This window comes from Rhea pennata, chromosome 1 (genome assembly GCF_028389875.1).
Source record: "Rhea pennata isolate bPtePen1 chromosome 1, bPtePen1.pri, whole genome shotgun sequence".
Lineage (NCBI taxonomy): Eukaryota > Metazoa > Chordata > Aves > Rheiformes > Rheidae > Rhea > Rhea pennata.
The window spans coordinates 33,545,747-33,560,923 of NC_084663.1; the positions used below are offsets into that span (position 1 = coordinate 33,545,747).

General features: G+C 37.6%; 1 protein-coding gene across 2 annotated transcripts in view; it reads left to right on the forward strand.

Annotated features, from left to right (window-relative positions):
* The window catches only part of ANO6 (anoctamin 6), a 78,440-nt gene that overhangs the window by 52,865 nt on the left and 10,398 nt on the right, over positions 1-15,177 (forward strand). For both annotated transcript variants that reach the window (XM_062583831.1, XM_062583824.1), the window contains exons 7-17: positions 63-178; positions 614-748; positions 2,075-2,180; positions 3,420-3,480; positions 6,877-7,022; positions 8,380-8,457; positions 9,946-10,171; positions 11,053-11,222; positions 11,816-11,913; positions 13,484-13,614; positions 14,482-14,687. In XM_062583831.1, the coding sequence (XP_062439815.1) occupies positions 63-178; positions 614-748; positions 2,075-2,180; positions 3,420-3,480; positions 6,877-7,022; positions 8,380-8,457; positions 9,946-10,171; positions 11,053-11,222; positions 11,816-11,913; positions 13,484-13,614; positions 14,482-14,687 (1,473 nt within the window). The remainder of the gene's footprint in view (positions 1-62; positions 179-613; positions 749-2,074; positions 2,181-3,419; positions 3,481-6,876; positions 7,023-8,379; positions 8,458-9,945; positions 10,172-11,052; positions 11,223-11,815; positions 11,914-13,483; positions 13,615-14,481; positions 14,688-15,177) is intronic.

Genomic DNA, 15,177 nt, shown 5'->3' on the forward strand with positions numbered 1-15,177 from the left:
ACAATTGATCCATGCTGGTTAGGTTAAATGTATTTTCTTCCTATACTCTTTCTATTTTGCAGTCTAGTTTCAGGCACCCGTCTACTGATCCTGACTGTCCAAGTGAACGGTATCTTCTCTACAAAGAATGGGCTCACCCTAAAAACGTTTTCAAACTGCAACCCCTGGATTTTATCAGGTTGGTGTGACTAGGACTAGTCTAATGCAGAAGGACCTAGGAGCTTGCATAACAGGTCTAGTTTTGGTGATGTCAAGAAGATGCATCTCAGTTCCAAGGGCAGATACCTACACCTGTAGCAGGCCATGCATGGGAGCATACTTTGAGCTTGATTTTATGACAAAGCAGTTCATGAAAAAGCAACCAGTTAAAATTTTTCATTGCAAAGAATCATCTTTCTCTCTCCTTTTTTTCCCCTTGTTGTCCTCTTGTATAAGCATAAAAGTGGCAACAGAAATACCTAGAAATTACCAGCTATAACACTTCTGCAATCCTAAAGCTCAAACAAGAGGAATATGACAATGAGAGCTGGCACAAAAAGTTTGAAATGAAGAGCTATTTGAAACAGAAATGTGAATTTACTTGCATTTCAGAAGAAACCTTTCCCTTCCACAGGAAATATTATGGAGAGAAAATTGGAATCTATTTTGCTTGGCTGGGCTTTTACACTAATATGCTGATCGTGGCTGCAGTTGTAGGAGTTGGCTGTTTTCTGTATGGATGCCTGACAAAGGACAACTGCACATGGAGGTAACTAATCAAGCCTGTTTTAATATTGCACATAATTTTGGTCAGTCCCCTACTATACGGAGTTTGCAAGACATTGCATAATAAAGTCATATGCAAAATGAAAGAGCCTGAGCTCTTTCCATTCTGACAACAGTCATGGATTTGAAGGTAAAGGCATAAAAGAGGAATGTCCAGGAATCATTACAATGATAGGCATTTGAGAGTTTGCTATTTCATCATTGTCTTCATACTTTGCACTAGGTTCACTACACCTGGCATAGAATTACAAAGAAAAGAGTGAAAATCAGTGATCAGTACAAATTGCTGTAACATATCCTTTTTAGTAGTAATCCTTAAGGAATGTATCCAGAGACCCTGATAGAAACTCCAAAATTGCTTTTCCATAGTTTGAGAGAAGTGAACACGAAGAACAACAGCACAGCGGGCTTCAGCTGCCCAGGATACACTGGGAAGAGAGACTGGCATAGTCATAACGCGGATTCCCTTTTTAGAGCATGACAGATTTCAAAGAAAAAACACCTAGGTCACTGAGCAATGTTCTCTACAGGCTATCACATCTTACAGCCCCCCTCAAGAAGGATGTTTCTCCTTATTAAACATGATGAAGGGCTGTTCTAGAGCTCCACTCCTGTGTTGACTGGAGCCAAACTGATTCATGACTAATTTATACCTACTTAGTCTTATTTCAGTATTATCATTTAGACAAATAGTTCATCTCTCTACCTGGTGTTTACCTAGCTGATGTAGAGAACAAGCACATCACCGTACAACCTCTACTGTGCTAGATTACATAACCTAGTTATGCCAAGCCAAGCTGTTTTGCCATCTCTTAGGAGACGGTTTTGCCATTCCCCTAATCACCGTGCCACTCCTCCCTGTCCATTTTGATCCTCTTTAGAAGACCACAGAGAGACTAGGTAGCTGTTTTATGTCTGTTGCTGTTCTATGTTCTGGTAGGCAGTGTTCCTCTCCATTCCCATCAGACCTGCTATTATAGCTGGTAACAGCATGCAGGGGTGGGTTTCCTATTGAGGAATGTGAGATGATCTAAGATCTTTGAAGAGCTGTTTTATTTTTAGTACAAACAGTTTTAAGAATTACCACCAAGTGTATGGGGTGGAAATTATTTCCCTCAATGGCATCCATTTTTGAGATGAGGGCTAAGACTGGAAATAGGGGGTGTGGAGGGAGGGGGGGGGGGAATTCTTGAGAGCAGATCACTACTAAATTATTTCTCAGTTCCCTGAGATTAGTGCACTAACTTCACATGTGAAAAAGGACTTCAAAGGTTAGCATTGGTGAGTAACTGACTAGTTTTCTTTTTAGCCAAGAAGTATGTGATCCTAACATAGGAGGTAATATCATAATGTGCCCTCAATGTGATAAAGTATGTACCTACTGGAACCTCACCATCACTTGTGAATCGTCCAAGGTAACTACATACACAGCTTATAGACATGTTATTGAACTTCAGTTGCACTTTCTCTAGTACCTACCACATCAAAAACATTGTTGTTTCTCCACTAGTGTCCTGCATGATTAGTAAAACTGTCCAAATAGTTGGGCTTTTTGGTGCAGGGACTGAAATTTGAAAAGTAAGAACAACAATAATAATAATTGCTTCAGTTTAATCTAAAATTAAAAGAAAAAGAGGATTTTTTTTTCAAATAGCCCCCAAATATTTGATACTGGGTGAAACATAAATTTTGTTTGATACAAAATGAAACATTCTGGCTTCATTTTGGGGTATTTCCTTCCTTTTGGAAAAAAAGTTCAATTATTAAAATCTGGATTTAGACTTAAACAATTTTGCTTAGAAATTTTGTTTAAAAAACGTTTTGACACAACTAAATTTTCATGCCTCCCTCCCCAAACAAATTAACTGAATCTGTGCCTTGAATTTCATCTGAGTTGTCAAGAAGGAGATGGAGAGACTGATGTTAGCCATGACAGAAGGCATGCCAGGCTCCTGCTCAGAATTTCTGTCTAGCAGAATCTGTCTTTCTTTCTCCATTAATTTATCTCAGTAGGCTAGTGTTAGCCTTTGGTCATTCCTTTCCATAAACTCAATCACTCCAAAACTGCAATTTTTCAGCTACCGATGAAAAATATTTTGCCTAGCTTTAATGAATCATGTTCCTTCAGCCCACTTAAGATAAAGGGTAGAAAAAAACAAGAATATAGAAAAAATGGTATGATGAAAGAAAAAGCAAATTGTGATAACAGAGGAATCCATCAAGATATGTTTTTACTAAATAGCTTGATTTGTTGTCGTCTGACTCATGTCAGATACCAGATGTGTTCACTGCCTTTTTGTGGCTGTATTAAAAATACCTAACCAAGGACTGAGCTCCCAGACTAGGAAGCACTAATTTTTCCTTTTCCTATGCAACAGATGGAAAGGAGTTTGAAATATACCATTTTACTATCCTCTTTCTGCTATTTGGCATATACATTTAATGCTATTTTTTACACTTAATTTCTATAATTTGCTGAAGTGTCTTGTACATTGAGTGAAAGTGAGGAAACACTGTCAGTAAAGATTGTTTATTAAACTAGAAGAGAGCTAGAACCCATGATTTTCAATAAGGAACTTCTGTTCTTGGTCAATGTAGAAGAAAACACTGGGCCGTTACATTTTAAGACTTTTTTTCTTTTCGTTTTTTTACAGAAACTCTGTATATTTGATAGCTTTGGAACACTGGTGTTTGCAGTATTTATGGGAATATGGGGTAAGTAATTTTCAACAACTGTGGTTTGTCATCTAATTTTGGCCAAGCCTAAAACATCGGCCAAGAAAACATAGAAAATTCACAACTACTTCATTTTCTACTAATCAGCAATTCACCAACAGTTAATTCAGTAGAAGACATACACATTCACAATAACTCTTTTTAGGATCATAAGAAAGCAACAAAAATTAGAACTTAAAGGACTAGGTGAGAACGTTGCTCCTCAGTGTTTATTTTATTTCATCTGACTTGGAGAAAAGTAGGAGAGAAGCGATTAGAGCTTCCTCATATTCTTCCAGCAGGATCCACACGCTTAAATATCACTTGGCAAAGGAGCTGTTTTGCTCCAAAGAGTCTTGGAGCTGTTTGTGCCTACTAACAGCTGTGTGACTGTGCAAGGCAGTGGAAAAATACAGTCATTTATTATATTTTCCAGTAATTTTTTCCTCCTGTCTTCATTTAGGAAACTGATCTGGTAAAAATGCAGTAATTATAAGCACTAGAGATATCTTGTAGCGGAGAAAATGTGTATGAAACCAGGATGTTTCCTCTGAGTGAAACCACTTAATACTGGATTCAAGGGATTATGCAAAGTTTAATTTTTGCAGAAAAAGTTTTGTTTGTTCATACTAGGAACTATGATAACTGGCTTTCACTGCACTGTCTTATCCAAAAATCACCAAAAATAAGTTGTATGTTAGGTCTGTATATAGGGTACTGTAGAGAAAATAACTGATACAAAATTTTGAATTGTATGTAGGCTAAAAATATTTAAATTGCTTTTGTTTTTTGTAAAACACATGGTATTTTGATCTTCCTGTAATAGCTTAGTGTGCTTTAAAGTAACTATAAGGAATTATTAGTTGAAATTTTTCATTTTTAAAAGCTTCTTTCAAAATATGTACTAAAATCAACAAGCCAGCAGGAAACTCTCTAAAAAAAATAGAACAGCTTGTAATGTATACTTATAATGTAATCTTCTTCTGTCATCTGAATAGTTAATTTATTTGTAATTTGCTTTTTAATTAAAAATTGTGTTTCCTGTTTTGAAGAACAGTTCCAAGAGCAGTAATTACAAAGTTAAGCTGCATGATTATAGCGATGGCTGCAAGGTCTATTAGTATTCTCATCATAAGTCCACTATATAAAGAGGTGAATTGTATTACACTAATTCAGTCGAAATTGTACTGAATCCAAATGACCCATGGTCCTGGTGCAATTTCAACTGTAATTTTCATCCAGCTCTAATACTTTTGTAGACCTACTCGTCCAAAATAATTTAAGGACTGTTAGACTTTTGGATAGTTTATCACATCCTTATCATCAATAAACTTTTTAATAATTGTAGATTTTGTACAATATTCCCTTCAGAAATCTCAAAGCATTATAAAACATCAGTGAATCTGTTCTCAGGAATTAACCCTGAATGTAACCCTGTACATAGATCAGAGCCTCTGCCAGTTCTACCGGAATGGCATGGCTAAATTGGCAAAGCTCCTGAACAAGAGGTAGCTTTCACTTCATTTGCTGCCATCACTGGATCCCCTCCCCAGACAAGATCAATTAAACAAAGAAATGTTATCTAGCAGAGGCATTTATTTTGCTGTCTTTGATGATACAGCTTAAGAGGCAGAGCTACCTAGGCCATATCTCAGGGGCAGTGTTGAGTGATGTGCTGAAGGGAGCAATGCAGATTCCTATGTGAGATGGAATTAGCACTTGAATCTCCTGATTCTGGAACATCATTTGTTTCCACTGCTAAAAGAAAAGTTTCAAATAAAAGGAGAATGTTAAATGCAACAGCATCTCCTTCTCTACTCTGAAAGATGCAATACAGCTGCGAGGTTGTTTTAGCTATCAGGAGAGATTTTCTGATGTGAGAGCTGCCCTTACATTATGTGCCCTTCTGCTGTTAGCACAGAAGCTATCACAGAAGGATGCCCTGCGCTTTAGGACTCTGCAAAGCATTTTGCAGATGGAACAGATCATTATAATACTGTTTCCTGTGATTTGGGCAGAGGCCCCAACCAGCAGTTAGAGATTCATGGAAGAGCTTAATCTCCTTGCTCTGCAAGCAGAGGCAGATGTGATCCTTTGGCCTGCTCCTTAGAGTGGTCTTTGTGCTTCCCAGCATGAAGCAGCAGAGAAATGCCTGTGAAAGAGACTCGGAAGAACCAGGGGAGGAGGATTTCCTGAGGTTTTGCCTGTATGCAGATGCCAAGGTCACCTCACAGCCCAGTCCGCAGAGTTTTCTGGTTTTTAAATGCTTTGGTTTGGGATTTATTGACCACACCTGATTCTGGAAATAACCTTTAGTATTTGGACTTGTAACTGCATGCCATCGATGTTCCATCATTCAGGATGAGGGGCTGAATTAATAAAAAAAGAGTCACTTTTAGGGTCAATTACTCCCAGATGATGGGAGTGCAGTGAAGAGATACTAACTCCTCCTGGAGGCAATGCTGCAGAGTCACACCACTCAATCTACAGGGGCACTGTCTCCAGCAGTAAAGCATCCTAGTGGACTGGGGAATGTAATACTGACACCATGATCCTCAGCTCCTTTCAACTTTCTCAGGTGGGTCTTCGATTGCCTCTGCTGCCGGATCTACCTGTGTCATGTCTCAGGCCAAGCTACTGAGTTTGACTGAATTGATAACTATCCAACATCACTCAGGCATTCGTGTATGTGGTTTCCTCTTGCTCTCAGTTCTAGGAACACAGCTCAGGGAAACTGCTGGCCCAGCCCAGAAACCAGGGTTTCTTAGCCCCTGCACCTCATCATGGAAAAAGAGACAGTCCCTTCAGATTTATGCTACCAGAGGAGGAAGAACAGCTATGTTTAAGGAGCTCCACCTGAGCTAGCATCTTTTGCTCTAATAGTCTTGAAACTGATAATTTGTCCACAAAAAATTCAGGTTGAATGAACGTGAGTTTCTCCTGTGGTAATTCTCAACATACTGAGTTTCTCTTTCCTAGACGTTCTGCACTCTCCAGCATTTTGTCTTCACCCAACAAACTGCTTTCTTATGCATCCTATGATGAACTTTTTCAAAAAACAGTCTATAATGTAAAATCTAAACTGTTCATGTTCTGTCCTTATCCAGAGAATTAATCTTTTACATATTTTTTAGCATATGTCTACAAAATCATTTATCCCCAGATTTCTCTCATTAAAGCATGTACTATATCCAAAGCAATAATTAGGTAAACAAGTACATCCAGTTATTTTCTCCCTCATAAACACTTGGCACCATCCCACAATCCAAAAAGGGTTTTATTCCATGTTGGTGGAAACTATATAGAAAACTGATAAGTCACATGTTATAGCCCAGGGGGTCAAGCAATGTCCGAGTGCTCAGATGATATTGCTGACTTTGTTTATCTTTTGGATAGTTACCTTGTTTTTGGAGTTTTGGAAGCGAAGGCAGGCAGAACTGGAGTATGAATGGGACACAGTTGAGTACTTAGAGCAGGAAGAACAAGTTCGCCCAGAATATGAAGCACAATGCACTCATGTTGTAATGAATGAAATCACACAGGTAAGGAATATTTTGATAACTGGTCATAGCTACTGTAATAGACTTGTTTTGAAAGGATGCTATGAAAATGGTGAATCTGGAGCTGTTTAAATCAACAGTGCTTCAAAGAGAGCTGATCAGCTGGCCTGAAAATGCTGAACTCCTTGAGGCTCCTCTGGCATAAATGAGCAGAAGTTGGCATTGTAGCTGACCCAGGAGACTAGCTCTACCTTACTGAATCCCCCAAGTAATGATGCTGTGTTACTTCCAGAGGCCAGGATCACAGAGCTTGTGCTGCCTTTGTCTAAGAATACATCAGAAAAACAAGGTGGAATGGAGAAAAAGATGTTACATTATACATAATGTTGAGACTTTTTTTTTAACCAGGGCTATTTCTGTTTGAAAGATGTATAAATAGGTATTGTTGCCATGTGCGTGCGTGCGTGTGGATGCAATTACAATTAATAACAGCAAACTCACAGGTACAAAGATAATTCTCATTTCAATGAAATAAGATTCATATTTATGAGGATCTTAGTTTAGATTTCTATTTATTATACATTTTTATGTAGCTTTAGCTGCTTCTGTGGCTCACTCCAGCTCAGCTTAACTTTTTTATTATTCTATGTTAATGTGTCACTCTAGCATTTATCTGATCATTTGCATTGTATCCATATTCCGTCCACATGATACTAATGTTTGTTAGAGGGCATTTGAAAAGTTTCAGAATTAACTGGCATAGCTGAAACTATCCTGTATCTTGTACTATAGAAATCCTGGTTCTATTTAAAAGCTTATGAAGCTATGCTACTTTTAGTATGTAAAGTCAAAGCTAGAAGGTTCCTTTCAGACAGTTCAAATAATGAAGAATGTGCTAAAATGTGAAGGCTTTGCTCTTCAGAGATAAAATTCAGTGATATTTTACAACACCGTATTGAGGCAGGCATTTTTCCTGAGAGATATGTCCCAAGGGGATAAACTGAGAAATGCAGAGGCCAGGTCCCAAAATTTCAATGCCTGCTCATTTTCACTGAGGAAGTTTGAAAGCCAAGGATCTTGCATCCCGTGATTGGCCAAGAAGAATGGGTCCATTCAAAAGGACAATGCACCCTATCATAGCTGAAGTCAGTAAGAGATGAGGATGCTCAGCCTCTCTGGAAGAATTTTTGTCTTAGAATGGGCACCAGAACTGACGCACTGAATCAGGAAAGACTTTTTTGAAATCATGGGTCAGTGTGAGTTTCAGGGTGACGAAGCAGGAAAGGAAACAGAAGTAGGGAGCTGCTCTCAGTCTCATAAAATGTTACTTGGAGCACACAAAAAAATATGAAAAAAAAAGGTTGAATGTAGGCTTAATCTCTTTCAAAATCTTTTGCAGCAAGAAGAACATGTGCCGTACACTGCCTGTGGAAAATGCATTCGTATGACTTTCTGTACAAGTGCAGTCTTATTCTGGGTAAAGTTCTTCTCTTAATCTTTCGTGTCATTAATTCAGTTCTTTAGGAAATGTCTAAAAAAACGTTCCTCCTAAACTTTACCAAAGATAACAAAGGAATAGGTTTAGCTAGATTTCAATCTGATGCTTAATCCAAGCCCGTAAAATAGGCACCCACATGGACAAGGTAGTTGTAGTCACCAGATACTCATTAGGATATGCAAGAGAAACCCTAGTCAATAGAAAATTTGTAACAAAATATTCTGTAGCTGCAGCTAGTGAGTGATGCTTGAAAATGTGGTCCATTGGCTTCTCCCTCATTATTTTAAGATAAATGCCTTTGGTTGTGGGGGGAGTAGGGAACAGCCTTTGTTTTACACAGTCTTCTCACTGCCAGTTTCTGTCCTACTTGTTCGAGCTGTTTGGTTCAAAATCATGTCTCACACTACTGATAGTCTTTCAGGTTTTTTGTTTCACTTAAAAGAGCAAAAGCTGGGAGCTCTTTAACCTTCCAGTGTTGCTGTTTTAATTTAAAACTAAAACTGAAGGAAGTCCAGTCATCCATGAAACAATATGTAACATGGTGAGCAGGCCCAAAGAGGCTGCCTTGAAAAGCTCTGCATTTTACTATGCGGCATGTTCTCCTACTCTGTAGCACAAATAGGAGCTGGAAAAGAACTCATCCTAGATAATAGGAGATGATGACAGAAATGAGCCCAGGAGGGGGTTCACAGAGTTAACGCATCCGAAGCACAACAAAAATAATACTGTTTGGCTGCTGGACTTAAATAAGCAGAACTTCAGGCTAAAGGAAAGAGATTGGGTCTGGTTTTACCATTTATGTTACTGTACTCTCTTACTGTGCATAGGGTGTGGAGGGTGGAGGGTGGTGGAGTCATGACAGTTGGGAGATAGTAAAAAAAAGAATCTTGGTTTTGAGGAATTTAATCTGAATAACAGCTAGACACTAGCAAGAAATAAAAACAGAAGCAGAGATGATAAGCAATATGCGATGCATGGAACATGATTACAGCTCTTGCAGATCACATGATTTGGCTTAAAATTTGCATGCTTCACTGAGGGGCCCATAGTCCATGACATTATCATTTGAAAGAGAAGACACAGCCCCTGTCATCACTGCAGACCTGCTAGTGCATTTGCCATCCTGCCAATTGCCCAGTGTCGAAGGAGGGAGATTCCTTCCTAACTCCTGGAAACATCACATGCCTTGAGGCATAAGACTTGATTACCTTTCTCATCTTAGCTAGCATAGCTGCAAACCTTGATATTAATCATAAAACAGACTATCTCTTTTCTTTCCTACGGATTGACTATGCTGCACAAAAAGTACTTTTATGGATTCTATCTTATTAGAGGATCCTCCTGCACTCATGTGATAGAATAAAAGGCACATTATCTGTTTGCTTTTGCCTATTGTGAAATGTATTTCAAACTTGCTGTCTTTCCCAGTGGTTCAACATTAACACATTTCTTATATTCTTTTGGCAGATTCTTTTGATTATTGCTTCAGTCATTGGAGTCATTGTCTACAGACTCTCGGTTTTCCTGGTGTTTTCTGCAACATTGTCAAAGCACATTACTGGAACGCAAGCAATCCGCAAGTACTTGACTCCACAAACAGCTACTTCAGTAACTGCTTCAGTCATCAGCTTTATAATCATTATGATTCTGAATATCATCTATGAGAAAGTGGCAATCATGATTACTGACTTCGGTATGCCTCTGTTGTACCTCAAATAGAAACTTTATCTAAAATAATGAGAATAATAGTATTTAGTATAGTATATAGTATAATAAGAACTCCAGTAAATGAATAGCTGTACCACATACTTCAGAATTTTCCCACCAAATCATGCACTGCCATCTAGAACTTTTCAAATATCCATTTTCTCAGTACCGAAGAAATATGATATTCAGCTTTTTGCCTTAAAACTCCTTGTATAGCCAGCATGAAAGATCAATTGTTTACAATTTTGTGCTTGTGAAGCAGACAAAGCAAAGAGAATTACTGTAATAACCAAGCTTTATGATCAGTAACGCATAACAGATTCAATTACATTTGTTTTTGTTTATAGGGAGAATAGCTATTTTCTTGTAAATAAATGAAATAACATCATTGTTCCAAAGCTAGATACCATCCTCTTGTTATTAAATAAATAAACACTCACAAATATTATTATTCTTTAGATCCAGGCCATCAACATTATAGTAGCTATTTTATTTCAGATGGGTAAAGTAGTGTGGTGTTTTAATATTGTTTCATTTTCATCAGTTCAAAGTGTTACATTTGAGTCTTTCTTGAGTGTGCTGGATTTGGAAGATTTTTTTCCTTGAGTTATCAGAATTTCTGCTTGCTATTTTACTTTAGTGTCAAAGAACCAATTCTTTCCTTTTTATAACCCAGAATTTTAGAATTAGCATAATGGCTACAGTATACATGGAGATTGTGTGCAATCTAATTTATAATGCTCTCAATCATATTAAGGAATACAAGGCATACACATACTTTTCTGACTGAGATTCCAAAGCAGCTTATAGGTAGTAACCTACTTGTAGGTTGCAGTTTTACAAAAAAATTTTTTTTATTAACTACAGAGCTTCCAAGGACACAGACTAATTACGAAAACAGTCTGACTACAAAGATGTTCTTATTCCAGTTTGTCAACTACTATTCGTCGTGCTTCTACATAGCCTTCTTTAAGGGTAAATTTGTAGGTTACCCTGGAAATCCAGTTTATTGGTTGGGAAAGTATCGCAATGAGGAGGTAAGAATGTATCCAAGTGTTTAAGCATCAGGAGGCATGAGTCCATGTCTTCTTCTGTAGTAACGAGGGTATAATAAGAATGTGTAACGTAGTGCTACGTATTTCATGTAAGGGTTCAAAAAGTGACTGCCCCCCCCCCAGGCCACATGCATCTTATAGGAGTCCCTAATATAAATGGGATTTATACAAGACCAGTTGGATTAAGAAATGTGTTTTGTAGACCCAGACAATCTTACTTTCCTATGTCCCAGCCATCTCTAAGTAGCTAGAGAGGAATGGGAGAGCATCCCAGCTCTGGTCTTGCAAAGCCTCTGTGTTCTGCTGGTTGTTCCTTGCATGATAACAGCACAGTACAAAGCTGCATGTCTTTGCCTACTGTTTCATTCCTTCAGTGGTGTCCTGTCAACTTGAACAGCAATCATATATGGTCTGGAATTGGCTCTCATCTAATTTATGAAAAAGACTATAAATAGTCTTCTTGTATTGCTTAAAGAAATGTTATCATAATACATCAGGAATTCATTATTTTAAATGCTTCAGTCGTGCCTGAAAAGTTTTCCAACTTCCAATTTTTATATTCTCCCAACCTTTAGTGTGATCCAGGTGGATGTCTCCTTGAACTCACAACTCAGCTTGCCATCATTGTAGGAGGTAAAGCAATCTGGAATAACATCCAAGAAGTACTTCTTCCGTAAGTTCATATTACTAAGTGTTCTACTTTTTCATATTTAAAGGGTGAGATGCTGCTTTTACTTGCTATATGCAGGTATTAGGTCATTAATTCTGATAGGAGCATATTGTATTCCAAAAGAATAAGAATAGTTTTTCAGGGCCTTTTTAGACAATTTGGGTATCCTTAATCTGGTAATTCTGAGCTCGTGTCTCTGTCATTCCATTGATTTTAATTCTAAATGGAAGTGTTTTCCTCCTCTACAAATCAAGTTCAATGTGTTTCAGGCTGGATACTTAAAACATGAGACAATAAAAAGTCTGAGAATGTTAAACTAAATACTGTTGCTTGATATTGACTTGAATGACTTGTTATACATTGGGCTTTTTAAAATCATGCATTATTTACTTATTTAACTCATTTTACAATCATATTGATATTCATAGTTCCTATATATTCCTTTTTAGTGATGCAGATCTCTGGAAGATCATGTTTTAATGTAAACAGTAAGGAAAGTATTAACAATGAATGCCCTCCGTGTAACTTAGATGAAGATGCTAGCCAGTACTCTGTGTGCCTACTCTGGTGACTTGTTCTTTATTTTATGATAATCAGTGACTAGTTATCACTTGGAGTTGGAAACTCACAGTTGCTCACCCCTGCTGGATGCCATAGCATCACATTCCCTCAGCTGTGGTTCTTCTGAGCCCAAAAATTGTGCCCTTTGCTGCATGGTGATGCCACTTCAAGGTGTGACCCAAATACTGTACAACCTTGAGGCTATAGAGTGCTTGGCTGAGATATGGGTTCCTCCACCCCCAAATACTCTGTATATGCAGCTAGTTACAGGAGAGAACTGTGAAGCCATCCTTCTTTTCAACATCCATAAGCTGGGGAAGGCTTCCCAAGACTTGGCATGCTTTCGTCAGCCATAGACAACTGACTTCTCCCATTCTGTGTACAAGAAATATGGTCATCTAACTGGCATTCTGAATTCCCTTCTTGAGATGGCAAATAACATTTAGGTGCTGAAATGCGAAGTATCACTTCCAGATCTGGTTTTTGACTGATCTGTCATTCTGCATATCTGCAACTACAAGTATTTGGTTTTGTCCTTCTTGATGGACATTTCTCCCCCTTGACTCTTTTTTTTTTTCTATTTGAAAGTGGTCCTTTGATTGCTCAAAGTAGCTACACCCAATTCATCACTTTTCTTAAAATTCATTTTCAATTTTCTTAAATTCTCATTCAAGCCTTTCAGATCAGGAGGAATTAATCTTTCTAACCACAGGCCTCCATTTGATTTGATTTGCTTGAACTTTTTATGTGGTTATTCATCTGCACAACATGAGAATAAATTACTGCCATTCCAATATGCTGTCCTTTTACACTCTTATTTATGGTTAAAAATAACTGCATTCAGGATAAAGCAACAGAAAATCATACTCATGTTTGAAGGACTTTTTCAGTAATTAGGAATTCGGAAGTCACTGTTCAAAACTATAACGGCACAAAACGCAAATTTTTCCATTTACTGAACTTTTGAGGTTATTTTACCAATGCTAATGGTCTTTTTCTCCCTGGCTGATAGTTGGATTAAGAATCTAATTGGAAGATATTGTGCAGCTGCTAGATCAGAAAAAATTGTTCCACGTTGGGAACATGACTACCACCTGCAGCCCATTGGAAAACTTGGATTGTTTTATGAGTACCTTGAAATGGGTAAGTAGCAGTTTAGTTCTGCTTAGTCCAGAACCTGTGCTGGATGCAAGTATGCTTTGAAGAAAATGTTCATACAAGCAATGCTTAATAAGCTTATAGACAGAGGAGACATGAATGTTTTAGCAATGTGAAGCAAGTTTTGAAAAGCCATTATAAAGAGCTTTGCTAGTTAGTTTTACTAGCTTGTATTAAGCAACAAAGCTTCAATTCAATTTATAATTAAAAGACACAGCAAGTGATTGTACAAGGAGGTGCATTCTTGCTTCTTTTACCCCATCTTTTGAAAAATGTATCCAGAAGCCAGAACACTACCATCTTCTCTAATGCAACAGCAGATTTCTGTATCAGGCTAGTGGAGATTTACAATTACTTACTTGTTGCTGTTTTCTTGAGGGCTGGCAAAACTCAGTTTTGTCACCACTAGCCATTCTGTAATAGAATTGTAAGCACACTTGTTGCAGCGCCTGAAAACAATAACATGATTCAGGCTTTCGAATGTAGCACTGAGATAATCATTAAATTTCCAAATCTAAATGATGAAAAAACATAAGAAAGAAATGGATGTTTAAATACTCAGAAGAGTTCCTTTTGATGAGTTCTGGCTTTTAACATTTTCCTCTTCCCTCCATCTGGCAGTTTTTTTCAGTCTTTTCTTTCTCAATACTTTTCACTGTCTTTCCAAATATTATTGTATTATGCTGCTCATAAGTCTTCACAACATAAATGGTCTGAAGGTAAGATTTGCTAGGAACTTAACCACTCATCTTTGTTGCCCTTTCGCATAGTTCAATATATATGTATTCCCATATATGCTTATCTCAGGTAAATTAAAACCTCATCAATGTATGTAACCTCTCCCTTTGACAGTTATACAGTTCGGATTTGTCACTCTGTTTGTGGCATCATTCCCACTGGCTCCTCTTCTGGCTCTTATTAACAATATGTTGGAAATCCGACTGGATGCTTGGAAGATGACAACCCAGTTCAGACGCATAGTTCCACAGAAGGCACAAGACATAGGAGCATGGCAGCCGATCATGCAAGGAATAGCCATTTTGGCTGTAGTTACTAATGTAAGTATTGTGTCAACAATTCTGAAAGGTAAAATGCCTCCACTGCAAGTATTACATCCAAATGTGGGAGTGCTGTGTGTATCAATGCATATCATGCCAAGGTGACTACAGGTGAAGCATTTAAACTATCCTTAATAAATTATGAGCTTCAGCCCCATAAGACTTTAGCCCCTGTGAATTAAGCTCCTCATTACTTCTCTGATGTTTTGGAAACAGAACATAGTTACTGTCTAAAATATTACATCTAATTAGAAGAAATGCTGTTTAGAGTTACTAGAGTTTTCAGAAAAATCTGTGTTACAAATGAAGACGAAAGAGCATCTTTCCTAAAAATATAGAACATAATACAGAGATATTTTTGGAGCGTCTACAAGTAAATGCATGATTTTTTTTAAAAAAAATGTTGTAATTAAATTATTAAGGATGGTTGTTTCTAATTCCTACAATTATTATGGTCATGTCTTCTTAGTTAAGTTTGGCTTTAAGCAAT